Here is a 16,944-nt window from a genome sequence, read left to right as displayed (position 1 = left end):
TCAGTGCAAACCCACTGAGTGTGAAAACACCCATTTTAATCAATGAACCTGTTAAAACTGCACAATGAATCTTTTATGTACATTGTGTCTCCGCTTTATTATTATAATGAGAGGATTTTTGCACATGCAGAACTTGGTAAACTTATGCTAAATATAAACTCATTCAGTGTTTTGAGAGATACTGAGTGGATTCTCATGACCGGTAACTTAAACATCTCTGATTGGTCAGTATTTCCATTGGCTACAATACTCAAAGCTGCAAAATCACATTGTAAATAGACACATTGGCAGCACCATTGAACTCCCATGACATGAATATAACAACCAGATCGCTTTAATTTACTTACTTTTCTGTTTTAACAATACAAATTATGTTACACATAGTAATATAACTCTGTTAATCCTGCAATAAAAATATATTAATTGCATTGACCTGACCAGGCAGCCAAGGTATGTCAGCCACCAAACCCTTCCATACCCAAGTGATGCCCCTGGACTTATTTTTCTAATAGTAGAGCACTTGCCTGCTGTTTGTTAGTTCAGATGCTGTCATACATGGGCATAATGTAGGATTAAACAAGCTTTATTAGCTTTGCTAATCCATTATACTGTATAGATCAGATTGATCAGGTCTATGAATATTTAACTAGTGGGTGGGATTGAGAGATGAGTAATCAAACCTCATGTTGAACGGGGTGGTCGCTGTGGTTTCTATAAGTATAAAAATGAGTCATGTCAGTGACAAGAACCAGGGGGCTCAGCTGCCAAGCATCCTCACACAGAGAGTCTGCTCTTCAAAGTCGATCCAACTGGGGAGTGACAAACATGGACAATCAAACAATCCAATACTGCTTTCCAAATAACAATTTGTCTTGTACCAAAAGTCTCCGACCTGAAGCGGAGTACATTTTTGTGTATATTTTCGTGGCTGTAACATCAGTGTTCACCGTATTTCTGAACCTGTTAGTGATCATCTCCATCTCGCACTTCAAGCAGCTCCACACTCCCACAAATGTGCTGATCCTCTCTCTGGCAGTGGCTGATCTGATCGCAGGACTGATTCTCATGCCAGTGCAGGGAATGAAACTGATCGAATCATGCTGGTACTTTGGAGAAATATTTTGCTCAATATTTCCTCTTATTCTTTATGTGGTTGTCGTGGCATCTCTTGGTAATATGATTATTATATCCGTGGATCGATACATTGCCGTGAATGACCCTTTGCGATATCCAACGAAGGTCAATAATAACAGAGCTGTTTTTACCATTGTTGTAAACTGGATATTCTCCTTTTTATATTCGTTTTATCTTTTGTATGAGTTTTTACTGTATCCAGAGAGAAACCACACATGTATTGGAGAATGCATACTTGTTGTTACACTGGAAAATCTACTAATAGATGCTTTTGTTTGTTTAGTGGCACCTTGTTGTGTAATTATTCCTTTATATGTGAAAATCTGCTTTGTAGCAAAACGGCAAGCAAAGCATTTAAATTCAGTCACGGAAAAAAAGGCCAAATCAGAAAAAAAGGCTGCAAGAACCTTAGGGATTGTAGTACTGGTGTATCTTCTTTTTTGGACACCATACTACATAGTTACTCTTTCTTTTGGACATGATGAAAATGATGCTCTTATAATTAACGTAATGTATTGGATGTTATGCATGAATTCCTGCATGAATCCACTTATCTATGCAATGTTTTATCAATGGTTTAGAGTGTCAGCAAAATACATTTTGACACTGAAAATATTTGAACCTTCATCAGAATACTTAAATCTGTTCCCAGAAGAGAAATGATCCCCTAAACTATTGCATGAAGTGCATGAGGCACAAATGTAAGTATCATCTGTCTTCGAATGGAATAGTTAGAGTTCTTGTGTTAAGCACTTCCTTATAAAACATTAGATGACTCTCTGTGCAACACCTATATTTGTGAAAGTTTAAATGCTATGTATGTGCATTGTGAACATGTACATGTGTGAGTAACATTATCTGTCTCTGTTTGCTCTCTTGAAGGCCTTAAAATGACTAAATCAGCTATAACAATATCTTTAAATACAAAAGAAATCTTTTTTTAACAAAACAAGACAATGCAAAATGCAATTGTGGGACAAACTTTAAAACAGCAGCTGGTAAATGATTGTCTTGTGATATGTAATTATCATAAAATGTTACTAGCCTGTTCATGTTTCTCAATAATGTCTATTTAAACAAGTTCATCCTCAAGTAAATCAAAGACATTGGAATGACCCTGAGCACCCTGAAATGGAACTGTATTCACAACTGTATTCAAGTATTTTTTATTGACTATGGATCCCTCTTCCATTTGACTGTCGTGAAGTGCACAGGCCACGGGAACTGACGAGGTCATCCTTACAGATTATCTGTAATTGAACAAAACACATTTTGCAAACTGTCAGTTAAGATGTCTCCATTTTACTATGTTTAAAATATGCTGGAATGATCAACAAACCACACTTAAACATGCCAAGGGTCAGAAATTAAGGAATAACTAAATACTTCATATGTCATCCAATTTGTAAAATGTTCATATTGTATTATTAAATTGTGATAAGCATGCTACATTTTGAAAAATTGTGGCTGCAATTTGTAATTTGAGGAAAACGTCTAGCTAGAAAAAAAATATATTGTGATGGGCTGAATTGAACATGTTCAGATATGCGTTTATGTGATATGTTTGAGTAAAAAATTATGCAGTGTGAAAATATACAGTGTGAAAGTCTTTGCCCCTTGTCTTTTGCATTTGTGCATATTGTATGTGGTCATATTTCATAGTGGTAGGCAAATCAAGGCAAGTTTCTTTATATATAGTAAATTTCATGCACCATGGTAATTTAGTACTGTTTACATTTGACTTATTAAAGAGATAGACTTTTTAAAAGAATTTTATTTTTAAAAACTTTTATTTAAATTACTAATCTTAAAAAACAGGGTTTAAACAATGACACTTAAAGGGATCGTTCACCCCAAAATGAAAATTCTGTCATCATTTACTCTTCCAAACCTGTATGAGATTCTTTCTTCTGTTGAACAAAAAGATATTTTGAAGAATATGGGTAACCAAACAGTTGATGGGACCCCATTGACTTCCATAGTATAAGAAGAAAAAAAAGAAAAAAAGAAACAAATAATAATGGTCATGTCACCAAGTAAAATCCAACCCTCCAGATTCATCCCTAATCACAACACCACCTTTAAAAAATCAATTAATTGAAAGAATGAATGAATGAATGAAGCATTTATATAGCACTTTTAAATACTACTGTGTACACACAAAGGGATCAGGGAAATGATGGTGGGAAAACTAGAACCAACTAAATAAGACAAGTGACTATACAGACTAAATGTAAAATGAAACCTAAGCATGTTCATGCAACTATGACAATATAATTATGCTGTTTGTAATGCCAATCAGTACCTTCTCTTCCTCATCACATTTTTTCAGTCTCCTTTTCTGGCTCTGTTTCTCTTCCCATCACAAAACTATGAAGCTTATTTCTGTCACGGAATAAAAAATACAAAAGGTATTGTGACTTTTTTTTAAGAAATGTGAGATATACACTTGGAATTATGAGCAATAAAGTCAGAATTGTGAGATATAAACAATTCTCCAAAACCGCTCTCTTACCCAGAACAAAACATATGGCATTTATTTAGTCTCAACTTCTTACAAAAATAAAATGTGAATTTGTGAATGTGAATGGCTGACAGCAAAAAAAAAAAAAAAAAAAAAAAAAAACCCAGACAGACAGAAAATGACTGGCTGACAGCTCTGACCAGAACTAACTTATGCACTGGGTCTAAATGTTTTTGTAGCAATTTTAAACTACATGGAATATATAAGAAATTGTAGGTTAATTGGGTGTTGAAAGTGACTAATCACAGGATGGATACTCTTCTGTGCGCTCGTATCATGTGCACATGCCTGGTTTTTATGTTTGTGAGATTTGAGACAAAATAAACGCCATACAAACCTGCTACTGAGCAGGTGAGTGTTAGTTACTGTGGTGATGAACACTGGTAAAAATCAACCCAGGATCATGGTACATAAAACCCACAGTTGGCGCAAACATATCTGAAACTTACATGGCTAGCAAGCTAAACTGCCTTCATGGTACAGCCACAGGTTGAAATCTAGCTAAGACATCGCTAACCAGACATTCAGACTGACCGCAGAAAGTCTGGACTCTATCGCAGCTTAGATTGGCCAAGGACCACCCAAGAGGACATTTGACTGACATGTATTTGCAACCAATCACAGTTCATTTTGTTCCGCATCATGTTTAGGGGCGTGAAAATGCTGTAGAATTCAACCAAACAGATGATGAATTTAAAATTATTAAGTATTTCCAGTTAAGTGTGCCATATGCATCAGACGTTCAGCCAATGCACGTCTGAGACCAGGACATCGCAAACCCAATCTGGATCAGCTGTGAGTGAAGCAGTGGTTCTAAGTTCTGGGGTCTCATTTATAAAACTGTGCGTAGGATCCCTACTAAAAGTGTACGTACGTGCAAAAGCTAGATTCCCTTTCAAGGGAACTCGCGTTGCGTCGAGAAATTGACGCTGTGGGAACGCAACGCGTTATGTCGTCATGAAGCACGTGTGAAATCCGTCCAATGGAGTGACGAGACGTCACAGGCGGGTGACGTCACGACCAGGAAACTATAAAGCACGCTCAAACAAAGCAACGCTAGCTTCTGTGTCTTCAGTAGCGCTTTGTGTGACTTGTCTGTCTTATTTGGTGTTGTTTGTGACTTATATATATCTATATATTCACTATTATGGCGGAAAAGCAATTTAGATCGTGTGTGCATCCCTGCCCTCGCTACATCACGAGTGGGGACACACACAATCTTTGTGTTGCTTGTTTGGGAGCGGAGCATGCACGGTCAGCACTCGAGGGTGCTGGCTGTGAGCACTGTGAGATGCTTCCTTTACAGACGCTCCGCTCCCGCCTGGCGCTCTTTGATGAGGGCGCTCAGGCTCGCGTTCCCCAGGGTTCGGGTCCCGCTGCTGCCGAGGCACAGCGGCGTTCTCTATCCTGGGGCTCGCAAATGGATCTATCAGAGGGGTTTGAGACAGGCCCAGCCTTATCTCAGCCCTCACCTGATAGATCCAGTGCTTTTTCTCAGTGTCTGGAAGCACGCTCTGCGGTTCCTTCCACACTGGGTCAAGCACCGATGCTCAATATGTCCAGTTCCGAGGAGCTGGATGTGGAGAGCATCGATACTGTTGAGAGTGAGGACTCGCCATCCCACTCGCCTGCTTTTGAGGAGTTGGTGGAGGTTGTGTCTCGCGCTGTTGCCAGATTAAACATCGACTGGCCAGCAGAGAAGCAGGACGTTCGTCCTAAAAGCAAATTGGATGAACGTTTTCTGCCCTCTAGAGCGCAACCTCCGCGTCGGGGTCTCCCGTTTTTTCCAGATCTCCACACCGAGGTGGCGAGATCTTGGAAGAAACCAGCCTCATATCGGGTGCATAGTGCTCAGACCACGCACTATGCATCGATCGTGGGGCTTAAAGAGTACGGTTATGGGGCGATGCCAAAAGTGGAGGAGACGCTCGCGAGCTATCGCTCTCCACAGTCGGCGTCGTCCCTAAAGACCCCGACGCTGCCCACTAAGCCAGTAAGAGTCACCTCTGGTTTAGTGGGCAAAGCTTATTCGGCTTCTGGTCAGGCGGCAGCATGCCTTCACACTATGGGTGTGCTGCAGGCCTATCAGGCTGAATTATTAGGTGATATTGATGAGGGCGGGGGAATCACTCCCGACGTAGTCGATGAGCTACGTCGGGCTTCAGACCTTTCTCTCCGTGCCACCAAGGAGACGGCCAGATCCGTGGGTCGTGCTATGGCAGCACTGGTGGCTACGGAGAGGCACTTATGGTTGAATTTGAGTTCTATTAAGGACAAAGATAAGAACTTCCTTATGGACGCCCCGCTTGCGCCCCCGGGCCTCTTCGGCGATGCTGTTAACACGGTCATCGAGAGGTTTCAGGAAGCCAATAAGCAGGCGGCGGCGTTCCAGAAACTCCTCCCTTGTCGCTCTTTCACCCCTGGGGCTGTTCCACAACACCAGCAGCCCCAGTCATCAAAAGCCAGCTCCTCACAGCAACACCGTGCCAATCAAAAGCGGAGCGTTTCTACCCGTACCCCTCCTCAGAGATTCGGGGGGTCGGGAGGGCGCTCACAGCCGCAGCCTTCAAGGGGTAAGACGGATCTGAGGAACGTCATTATCGCCAAGAAGGCTGCAGTGTCAGGGCTCAAATGAGGGCAGCCCCCGCTGGAGAGAAGTGGCGCACACCTCAGTATACGGTGCCCAGTTCTCTTCAGTGCCCTCAGGGGGCCGTTCTGCCAACCCTGCCACCTCGTGTGCTTCAGGGCGCGGTGGTCCCCAGCGAGCAAACACCCAGGTGTCCGCCCGGAAACGTAGCGGCCCTGGGGCGCTCGCCCCCTCTAAGGAGGGTCTCCGAACAGTCAGCTCGGTTGCCCCCTGCTGGTGCGCCGCTTCAGGGCACCGTTTTGGCTGTTCAAATTACACCAGAGGCCAGTCTCGAGAGACTGGTTCCCTTAGTAGAATATCTGACAGCATGGAGGCTACTGCCAAATATTTCTCAATGGGTCCTGCGTACAGTCGAAAAGGGGTATACTATTCAGTTCGGGTCTCGCCCACCCAGGTTCGCGGGGGTCCTGCCCACTGTGGTGGGCCCCGAGCAGGCTCTGGTTATGGAACAGGAGGTAAAAACTCTGTTGGAGAAGGAAGCCATAGAGCATGTACTTCCTCTCGACAGAGAAAACGGTTTTTACAGCCGTTATTTTATCGTTCCGAAGAAGGATGGGGGTTGCGTCCCATTTTGGATCTGCGTCTGCTGAACCAGTCAGTTATGAAGCTCAAATTCAAAATGTTAACGTTGAGACAAATCGTGTCACAAATCAGGTCCGAGGACTGGTTTGTCACGATCGATCTCAAGGACGCGTATTTCCACATCTCCATCCTTCCGCATCACAGGAAGTTCCTGAGGTTCGCTTTTGGGGGCAAAGTTTACCAGTATCGGGTTCTTCCGTTCGGCCTAGCGTTATCACCCCGCACTTTCACCAAATGCATGGATGCAGCCTTGGCGCCACTGCGTTTACAGGGCATTCGCATTCTCAATTACATCGACGATTGGCTAATATTAGCTCAATCGCAACAACTTGCGGTTCGGCATCGAGATGTCGTTCTCGCCCACATGAGAAGGTTGGGGTTAAGGTTGAATGCCAAGAAGAGTGTTCTTTCTCCAGCTCAGAGAACCACTTTTCTGGGCGTGGTTTGGGACTCTGTTGTGATGCAGGCGCGTCTTTCACCTGCTCGCATAGATTCAATCCTTTCTACCGTAAACCGGATAAGGCTAGGCCAGTCACTCACTGTGAAACAATTTCAGAGACTGTTGGGTTTAATGGCAGCAGCGTCCAACGTGATTCCCTTTGGCCTGCTGTATATGAGACCCCTGCAGTGGTGGCTCAGGACCAGGGGGTTTTCTCCAAGGGGAAATCCATTTCGCATGATCAAGGTCACGCGGCGATGCCTACGTGCCCTCGACATGTGGAAGAAACCTTGGTTTTTATCCCAAGGCCCGGTATTGGGAGCTCCTTGTCGTCGCAAGATGCTAACGACAGATGCCTCCCTCACGGGTTGGGGAGCGATCCTAGACGGACGCCCAACTCAGGGTCTGTGGAGCGAACATCATCTCTCCTGGCACATCAACTGCCTGGAGATGATGGCTGTGTTCTTGGCTCTCAGAGTCTTTCTCCCAGATCTCAGGGGCCACCATGTTCTTGTCCGGTCGGACAACACATCGGTGGTTGCCTATATAAATCACCAGGGAGGTTTGCGTTCGCGTCCGCTTTACAAACTGGCGCACCATATCCTCTTGTGGTCCCAGGGGAAGTTGCTGTCACTCAGGGCAGCCTACATCCCCGGGGTACAGAATATAGGAGCAGACACTCTGTCGAGACAGGGGCCGAGGCCCGGGGAATGGAGGCTCCACCCCGAGGTGGTGGAGCTGATATGGAAATTATTTGAAGTGGATCTGTTTGCGTCTCGAGAGACGTCTCACTGTCCACTTTGGTTCTCCCTCACGCATCCAGCTCCTCTGGGACTGGATGCTATGGTACAGACGTGGCCGAGGCTACGTCTGTACGCCTTTCCCCCAGTTGCTCTGCTCCCGGGAGTCTTAGAGAGAATTCGCCGGGACCAAGTCCGGCTCGTCTTGATAGCCCCGCGGTGGCCGGGCAGAGTCTGGTTTTCGGACCTAGTATCTCTCCTAGACGGCTCTCCCTGGGAGATTCCAGTCAGGAGGGATCTTCTGTCTCAGGCGGAGGGCTCAATATTTCACCCTCGCCCGGAACTTTGGAACCTGTGGGCTTGGCCTCTGAGGGGACCCAGCTCATAGACTCTGGTCTCTCAGCCGAGGTTGTGGGTACCATCCTTCACTCTAGGGCTCCCTCCACGAGGAAGCTGTATGCTTTTAAATGGAAGCTGTTTTCTATTTGGTGCAGTGTTCGTCAGTTGGATCCTTTAAACTGTTCGGTTGGGGCAGTGTTGGAATTTCTGCAGGAGAGGTTCACTGCAGGGTTATCTCCGTCCACCTTAAAAGTCTATGTGGCGGCTATTGCGGCTTACCACACACCTTTGGCTGGTGGCTCTCTGGGGAGAGACCCTCTTGTCACTCGCTTCCTTCGTGGCACACTGAGGCTGAGGCCTGCGGTACGCACGAGGGTACCGGCTTGGGATTTGGCTGTGGTGCTCCAGGGCCTTTCCTTAGCTCCCTTTGAACCCATTGAAGAGGTTCCTGTTAAGTTCTTGACCTTCAAGACTCTGTTCCTTCTTGCTATCTCCTCTCTTAAAAGAATAGGAGATTTGCAAGCTCTTTCGGTTGCCCCATCGTGCTTGGAATTTGCACCCGGTATGGTGAAGGCTTTCCTTCATCCCAGACCTGGTTATGTTCCTAAGGTCCCCACCAATGTGGTGAGGCCCATAGTACTGCAAGCCTTCTGTCCTCCTCCCTTCAGGGATTCAGACCAGGAACGCCTTAATTTGCTTTGCCCAGTTCGGGCGTTGGATGCTTATGTCCACAGAGCTGCCCTGTGGCGTAAGTCGGAACAGTTGTTCATTTGTTTCGGGTCCCCTAAAAAAGGGGCCCCGGTATCTAAGCAGAGGATGAGTAAGTGGATAGTTGAGGCTATCTCACTTGCTTACGAGTCGGCCGGACTGCCATCTCCTTTGGCAGTTTGAGCCCACTCCACTAGGAGTATGGCGGCCTCTAAAGCTCTGCTCTTCGGAGCATCTTTGCAAGATGTTTGTGATGCGGCAGGCTGGTCCTCACCGCATACATTCATGAGGTTCTATGACCTTGATCTGAGCTCCACTCCTGGGGCCAGGGTTCTGTCTGGTGTTGACGAGTCACACTAGACAGGCATTGGTCATTATGGCGGCGTGGGTATTAACGTTCCCACAGCGTCAATTTCTCGACGCAACGCGAGTTCCCTTGAAAGGGAACGTCTCGGTTACGACTGTAACCTTAGTTCCCTGAAGAGGGAACGAGACGTTGCGTCGTCCTGCCATACTTCCTGCATGCTTGTCAAGCGACTACTTCAGACACTTGAAGCTAGCGTTGCTTTGTTTGAGCGTGCTTTATAGTTTCCTGGTCGTGACGTCACCCGCCTGTGACGTCTCGTCACTCCATTGGACGGATTTCACACGTGCTTCATGACGACATAACGCGTTGCGTTCCCACAGCGTCAATTTCTCGACGCAACGTCTCGTTCCCACTTCAGGGAACTAAGGTTACAGTCGTAACCGAGACGTTCTGCGTACGCACAAAAAAATTTGATTTATAAAACCATGCGTACGCCAGAACCGGCGCACAAATCCCTTTATAAATCCCAGTCAGCGGAAGATTGTGCGTACGTGCATCTCCACCCTGTCTCCTCCCCGAAATAACCATATATGGAGCTTACGACGCCTAGTTTTACTATGCATAACCTCATCTGCATATCATTTCCATACACGTTCTCATCCATGTGACATCCACGGTTGACACTGTCAAAGGTACAAGACATTGGAAAATATTAGATATGGACTATAAATGCAATTTGTGCCACATATTATGTTGATAAAGATAATCCAATATCCTCTTTGTTTTAGAATAAATATATCAAAATATCCATAAAACAAAATTGTATAAAATACTTCAGAAAAAGGTTTTAGAATAGAGATGATTCATTCATTTCCACTGGCCAGATAGTATTTATGCAAATTTATGCAGTTTTGCTGATAAGGTGAACATATCTTTTAGGAAGTTTATAGGCTATTATTTATAGGCACTTATTTATTGCAGTGTAAATACAATTGTCTGAAACGGCGCGTCACTGACAAAGTATTTTTAAAAGAAAACATGCAAATCTTACCTTTTTCCTCAAAATATATCCTTCAAATGGTAATTATTTGAAGATCCTTCACACGAACACCTCCTGCAGCTGTGGTTGTACAGTAAGATATTATTGGACCTATTCAAACTGGACAACGGACCGTTCGACCACCGAATCCAGCAGTGTCTTCCTTAATATCTAAGTTAAGTGTGCATCACTGATCGTCATTCTTGAAAACATATTTTGTCATAACATCTGCAGTTTAGTTTAAAGAGGAATTATTGTGCTTCCAGCGCTCCTCGCTGCCATTAAAACAGCGTGTCACTGGAGAAGTGATCGAAAGTAGCACATCTACTATCTCAATTCATATCACTTTTGTCTCCCCTGAGTGGGAGCATCCATTATGATGATATGTTATATATGCACATACCTTTTTATAGCCCATTCATTAAAAAAAATTTGGTAAATTCAAAGTATTTGCACCTGGTTAAGAATGCTGATAATGATAATTCAGGTTGATGCAATTTGATTTATTGGGTGATGTAATAGGATAATTTAGAAGTTTTTCATTTTAAATAGTTATTGCTATTTGGGCCAGTTGGTGTCGCCAAAACCCGTACTCTTCTAGAAGAGTGCGTACGCACGGTCAAGAGCATCCTTACGGTGCGCACTTATTTACGCCAAGTTTATTTTTTATAAATCCCGATATGTGCGTTGAAAAATGCGTACGCATATTTCTATGCCCATTTTGTGCGTACGCAACGTTTATACATCAGGCCCCAGGTCTTGGCGTTCCACCGCTCTGCACATTTTCTGTATCTTCTTTATTTAATACACCCGATTCAGATCATCAATAGTGTTTCCAATTTCTTTCAGTTGAAAGTAGCTAAAACTGGTCGCTAAATGTCGATAGATGATGTCATGCACCATGGTACCAGTGAGTCCACTGATCTATATTAGTATATTATATTAATATAAATGTACAAACCCGATTCCAAAAACGTTGGGACACTGTACAAATTGTGAATAAAAACAGAATGCAATGATCAAATTTCAATATTTTATTCAGAATACAACATAGATGACATATCAAATGTTTAAACTGAGAAAATGTATTATTTTAAGGGAAAAATAAGTTGATTTTAAATTTCATGGCATCAACACATCTCAAAAAAGTTGGGACAAGGCCATGTTTACCACTGTGTGGCATCCCCTCTTCTTTTTATAACAGTCTGCAAACGTCTGGGGACTGAGGAGACAAGTTGCTCAAGTTTAGGAATAGGAATGTTGTCCCATTCTTATCTAATACAGGCTTCTAGTTGCTCAGCTGGAAGCCTGGTTTCTCCCAAGTTTTTTTCTCCATTTTAACACTTATTTGCCACCTGATGTCACCTGATGGAGTTTGGGATCCTTGCCGCTGTCGCCTTTGGCTTGCTTAGTTGGGGACACTTGACATTTGACTTGACATTTGATATTCAACAGTATTCTTGACATTTATTCAACAGTGCTTTTGATCTGCCTGCATTGACACTATTCTTTAAGAGCTGCTGTGCAGCCAAATTATATACCAGTTATCAATGTAAAGCTGCTTTGACACAATCTGCATTGTAAAAAGCACTATATAAATAAAGGTGACTTGACTTGAAGGTGACTCAACTGTCTTAGGTCTTCTTTGTTGCATCTTCCTCTTTATGATGCGCCAAATGTTTTCTATGGGTGAAAGATCTGGACTGCAGGCTGGCCATTTCAGTACCCGGATCCTTCTTCTACGCAGCCATGATGTTGTAATTGATGCAGTATGTAGTCTGGCATTGTCATGTTGGAAAATGCAAGGTCTTCCCTGAAAGAGACAACGTCTGGATGGGAGCATATGTTGTTCTAGAACTTGGATATACCTTTCAGCATTGATGGTGCCTTTCCAGATGTGTAAGCTGCCCATGCCATACGCACTCATGCAACCCCATACCATCAGAGATGCAGGCTTCTGAACTGAGCGCTGATAACAACTTGGGTTGTCCTTGTCCTCTTTAGTCCGGCTGACATGGCGTCCCAGTTTTCCAAAAAGAACTTCAAATTTTGATTCGTCTGACCACAGAACAGTTTTCCACTTTGCCACAGTCCATTTTAAATGAGCCTTGGCCCAAAGAAAACGCCTGCGCTTCTGGATCATGTTTAGATATGGCTTCTTTTTTGACCTATAGAGTTTTATCCGGCAACGGCGAATGGCACGGTGGATTGTGTTCACCGACAATGTTTTCTGGAAGTATTCCTGAGCCCATGTTGTGATTTCCATTACAGTAGCATTCCTGTATGTGATGCAGTGCAGTCTAAGGGCCCGAAGATCACGAGCATCCAGTATGGTTTTCCGGCCTTAACCCTTATGCACAGAGATTGTTCCTGTCACGAATACAGCTCCCCCAGTGTATCCTCCGGACCACCGGAGGGAGCCGTCACCCGAATACTGACTCACATCTATCTGGACTCCATTTCCCATAGGCCCGCATTCCTGGGACTGATTACTTCCGCACCTGCACCATATCACACTCACACTATTTAAGAAGCGCACACACACACTATCACAAAGTCTTGCTTTGCTGTAAGTGGTCATTTCTGAGCGTATCTTTGTGGATTGATTCTCTGTTATTACCTGGACTGTTTATCTCTGCCGAACCTCCGCCACCTGCCTTGACTACTGCCTGTTCTCTGACTCTGTGATTGTTTGCCGCCAGCCTCGACCCTTGCCTGTCCCTGTTTACGGTACTGCCTTGCCCCTGTCTGTTTACTATTGCATTCTTAATAAAGCTGCAAATGGATCCACTGTCTACTGACCAATCATTACAGTTCCAGATTCTCTGAATCTTTGGATGATATTATGCACTGTAGATGATGATAACTTCAAACTCTTTGCAATTTTTCTCTGAGAAACTCCTTTCTGATATTGCTCCACTATCTTTGGCGGCAGCATTGGGGGAATTGGTGATCCTCTGCCCATCTTGACTTCTGAGAGACACTGCCACTCTGAGAGGCTCTTTTTATACCCAATCATGTTGCCAATTGACCTAATAAGTTGCAAATTGGTCCTCCAGCTGTTCCTTATATGTACATTTAACTTTTCCGGCCTCTTATTGCTACCTGTCCCAACTTTTTTGGAATATGTAGCTCTCAAGAAATCCAAAATGATCCAATATTTGGCATGACATTACAAAATGTCTCACTTTCAACATCTGATATGTTATCTATATTCTATTGTGAATAAAATATAAGTTTATGAGATTTGTAAATTATTGCATTCCTTTTTTATTCACAATTTGCACAGTGTCCCAACTTTTTTGGAATCGGGTTTGTAGATCAGTGGGTGACTCACTGAATCTAGATAAGGTTTGTCCAAGAAGTTGCTAGTTTTGTCCCTAGGCTTTTTTTTAAAAAAAAGTCTCAAAATTGGTAAATTGTCAGCACTGATCATCAGCTGCTGAGGACAGATCTCAACTCAACTGAGTGTGTCTAACAGAATGCGCAAAGCGGTGGGTTGTCATCAAGACCAGAATAGAGGGTATGCATCGATGTCACTTTCCTGCCGAAAACGCGCTCCCTCAGTTGGACTGAGTGGCAAAGAAGCTGCTGCGTGACTGGATTTAATAGGGGAAACTGCGAAAACGCGAGTAAAACAAACAAATTACACTAAAGGTTAGACTCGAAAGTATTTCTTACAACTTGTCAAATAAACCTAATCCATGGATATTGACATGCAGCCTGGAGTCGTGTTTCCTGACATTTATATGTGCCTGATTTCGACTGCTGGGAGACACATAAAGCAAATCTGCCTGTGAATATTTTATATAACTACAATATAGGTAGGTTTAAATCCGCGTAATCACATATCAATGTTATATCGTCATATTGTCCAGCCCTAAAACATATATAGCGTAGTTTTATAGTATAGTTTTTGTCAGTGTTGTTTATTGAAAAACACCCAATTATGCAGAATATAAGATGGAAAATATTTAATTGATGAGTTGTCAACATAATATATAACAATACAATATATACGGTATGATTTTACCTCAAAATCCAACAATTTGACACAATGATAACTGCAAATCCATGTTTCCCTTTCATGGGAACATCGACGCTGCGTAGTCGCTTTGGGAACGCCTCTGCGTGATTACGTCTTGAAGCACTTGTGTAATCGAACCAATAGTGTAACGGGACGTCAGAGCGGGTGACGTCACGGACCAGGAAACTATAAAGCACCCCTGAGAACAAAGAACGCTAGCTTCTACGCCTTCAGCAAGCGCTCTGTGTATTGTGTGTCTTATTTGGTGTTGTTTTGTCTGTTATACAGCTCGAAAATATCTCTCAGTCCGAGGGCAAGAGTATTTTCAGTCCACCAAGCACTTATATATATATAGAAAGACACATTTATAAAATATGGCGGTAGAACAAACAGGCAAGCAGCAGTTTATTCAGTGTGCTTCTCCCTGCCCTCGCTTCATCACGGGCGGGGATACACACGAGTTGTGTGTAGCCTGTTTGGGAGTGGAGCATGCCCAGGCAGCTCTCGAGGGAGCTGTCTGTGTGCATTGCGAAAAGTTAACGCTCCGTACACTCCGTTCACGCCGGGCGTTCTTTGACAAAGATAAAGAGGCCGCCGCGGCGAGTGTTCCCCAGGGGTCGGCTTCATTCCTGGGGTTCACAGATGGATCTGGTGGAGGGGTTAGAGACGGGCCCATCCCTATCTCGGCCCTCACCCGCCAGACCCAGTGTCTCTCCTTTGGCTGTGGAAGCATGCGCTGCGGTTTCTTCCCCCAGAGGAGAGGCACCAGCGCTTCACCTGTCTAGCTCTGAGGAGTTGGATGTGGTGAGCGTTGAAGCTGGAGAGGAGGACTCGCCATCCTCATCTCCAGCGTATGAGGAGCTGCTGGAGGTTGTGACTAGGGCAGTGGCAAAACTTAATATTGAATGGCCAGCAGAAAAAAGCGAAGCGCATCACAAAAGCAAACTGGATGAGCGCTTTCTCCCTGCCCGGTCACAGCCTCAGCGTCGGGGATTACCATTCTTTCCCGACCTCCACACCGAGGTGATGAGGTCGCGGAAAAAGCCAGCACAATATTGTGTATATAACCCTCAAACATCTATATATTCCAATATATTGGGGCTTAAACAACATGGCTATGGGACGATGCCTCGGGTCGAAGAGACGCTCGCGAGCTATCTCTCGCCCGAGTCCGCGTCGTCCCTAAAATCCCTGACCATCACCAGACCACTAAGAACAACATCAGCTCTGGTGGGCAAAGCATATGCCTCAGCAGGTCAGGCCGCAGCGTGTTTACACACAATGTCTGTACTTCAAGCATATCAGGCTGACCTGCTGCAGGAGATCGATGAGAGCGGTGAGGCGAGCTTCGATGTGATTCAGGAACTTCGTAAAGCCACTGATCTATCTCTCCGTGCCACCAAGGAGACGGCAAAAACAATCGGTCGCTCTATGGCAGCCCTGGTGGCAACGGAGAGGCATTTATGGCTAAATCTATCAGACATAAGAGAAAGAGATAAGAGCGTCTTATTGGATGTGCCGCTGTTTCCCCTGGGCCTCTTCGGCAACTCTGTCACTTCGGTCGTCGAGAGGTTCCAGGAGGCAAAAAAGCAGTCAGCGGGAGCAGCCTCGGGCGTCTAGCAGCTCCTCATCCGCGCAGAGAGCGCAACAAAAACAGAGCGTTGCTGCCCGTGCTCCCCTGCAAAGAGCTTGGGGACCGGGACGGGCAACGCAGCGAAGCCTTCCCGGGGTAGAACAGATCTTTGGTTATGGAACAAGAATTTATGACACTTTTGCAAAAAGGAGCTATAGAAAGGGTTCCTCCTCCCAGCAAACAGTCAGGGTTTTACAGCCGTTACTTCATCGTTCCGAAGAAGGATGGAGGGTTACGTCCCATAATAGATTTACGTATGCTAAATCGTTCAGTACAAAATCTCAAGTTCAAGATGCTAACACTCAAACAGATCACCACTCAGATCAGGGCCGAGGACTGGTTTGTGACATTAGATCTGAAAGACGCTTACTTTCATGTGTCAATCCATCCTTCACATTGGAAGTACCTCAGGTTTGCTTTCGGGGGCAAAGCTTACCAATACAAGGTAGACTCCAGGGCATCCGCATACTGAATTATATCGACGATTGGTTGATTTTAGCTCTATCAGAGCAACAGGCAGTTCTACATCGAGATGTAGTTCTGTCACACATGAGAAGGTTAGGGTTGAGACTCAATGCCAAGAAGAGTGTGCTTCTACCAGCTCAGACTACCAACTATCTAGGGGTAGTTTGGGATTCTACTACGATGCAGGCACGTCTGTCCCCAGCTCGAGTGAATTCCATTCTCTCAACTGTGAAAGGGGTGAAATTAGGCCAGTCACTCACTGTAAAACAGTTTCAGAGACTGTTGGGTCTGATGGCAGCCGCGTCCAACGTGATACCTTTTGGCCTGCTGCACATGAGACCCTTACAGTGGTGGCTCAGG

General features: G+C 44.6%; 1 protein-coding gene across 1 annotated transcript; it reads left to right on the top strand.

Moving 5' to 3' along the window:
- The first annotated feature begins 732 nt into the window (after positions 1-732).
- On the top strand, positions 733-1,797 carry LOC137019883 (trace amine-associated receptor 6-like). Its single transcript, XM_067385029.1, has one exon. The coding sequence runs from the start codon at positions 733-735 to the stop codon at positions 1,795-1,797; it is 1,065 nt and encodes a 354-aa protein (XP_067241130.1).
- Positions 1,798-16,944: the final 15,147 nt, after the last annotated feature.

The sequence above is a fragment of the Chanodichthys erythropterus genome, chromosome 5 (genome assembly GCF_024489055.1).
Source record: "Chanodichthys erythropterus isolate Z2021 chromosome 5, ASM2448905v1, whole genome shotgun sequence".
NCBI lineage: Eukaryota > Metazoa > Chordata > Actinopteri > Cypriniformes > Xenocyprididae > Chanodichthys > Chanodichthys erythropterus.
Note: the sequence above shows the minus strand (reverse complement) of the source record. Positions and strands in the feature narration are given on the sequence as shown.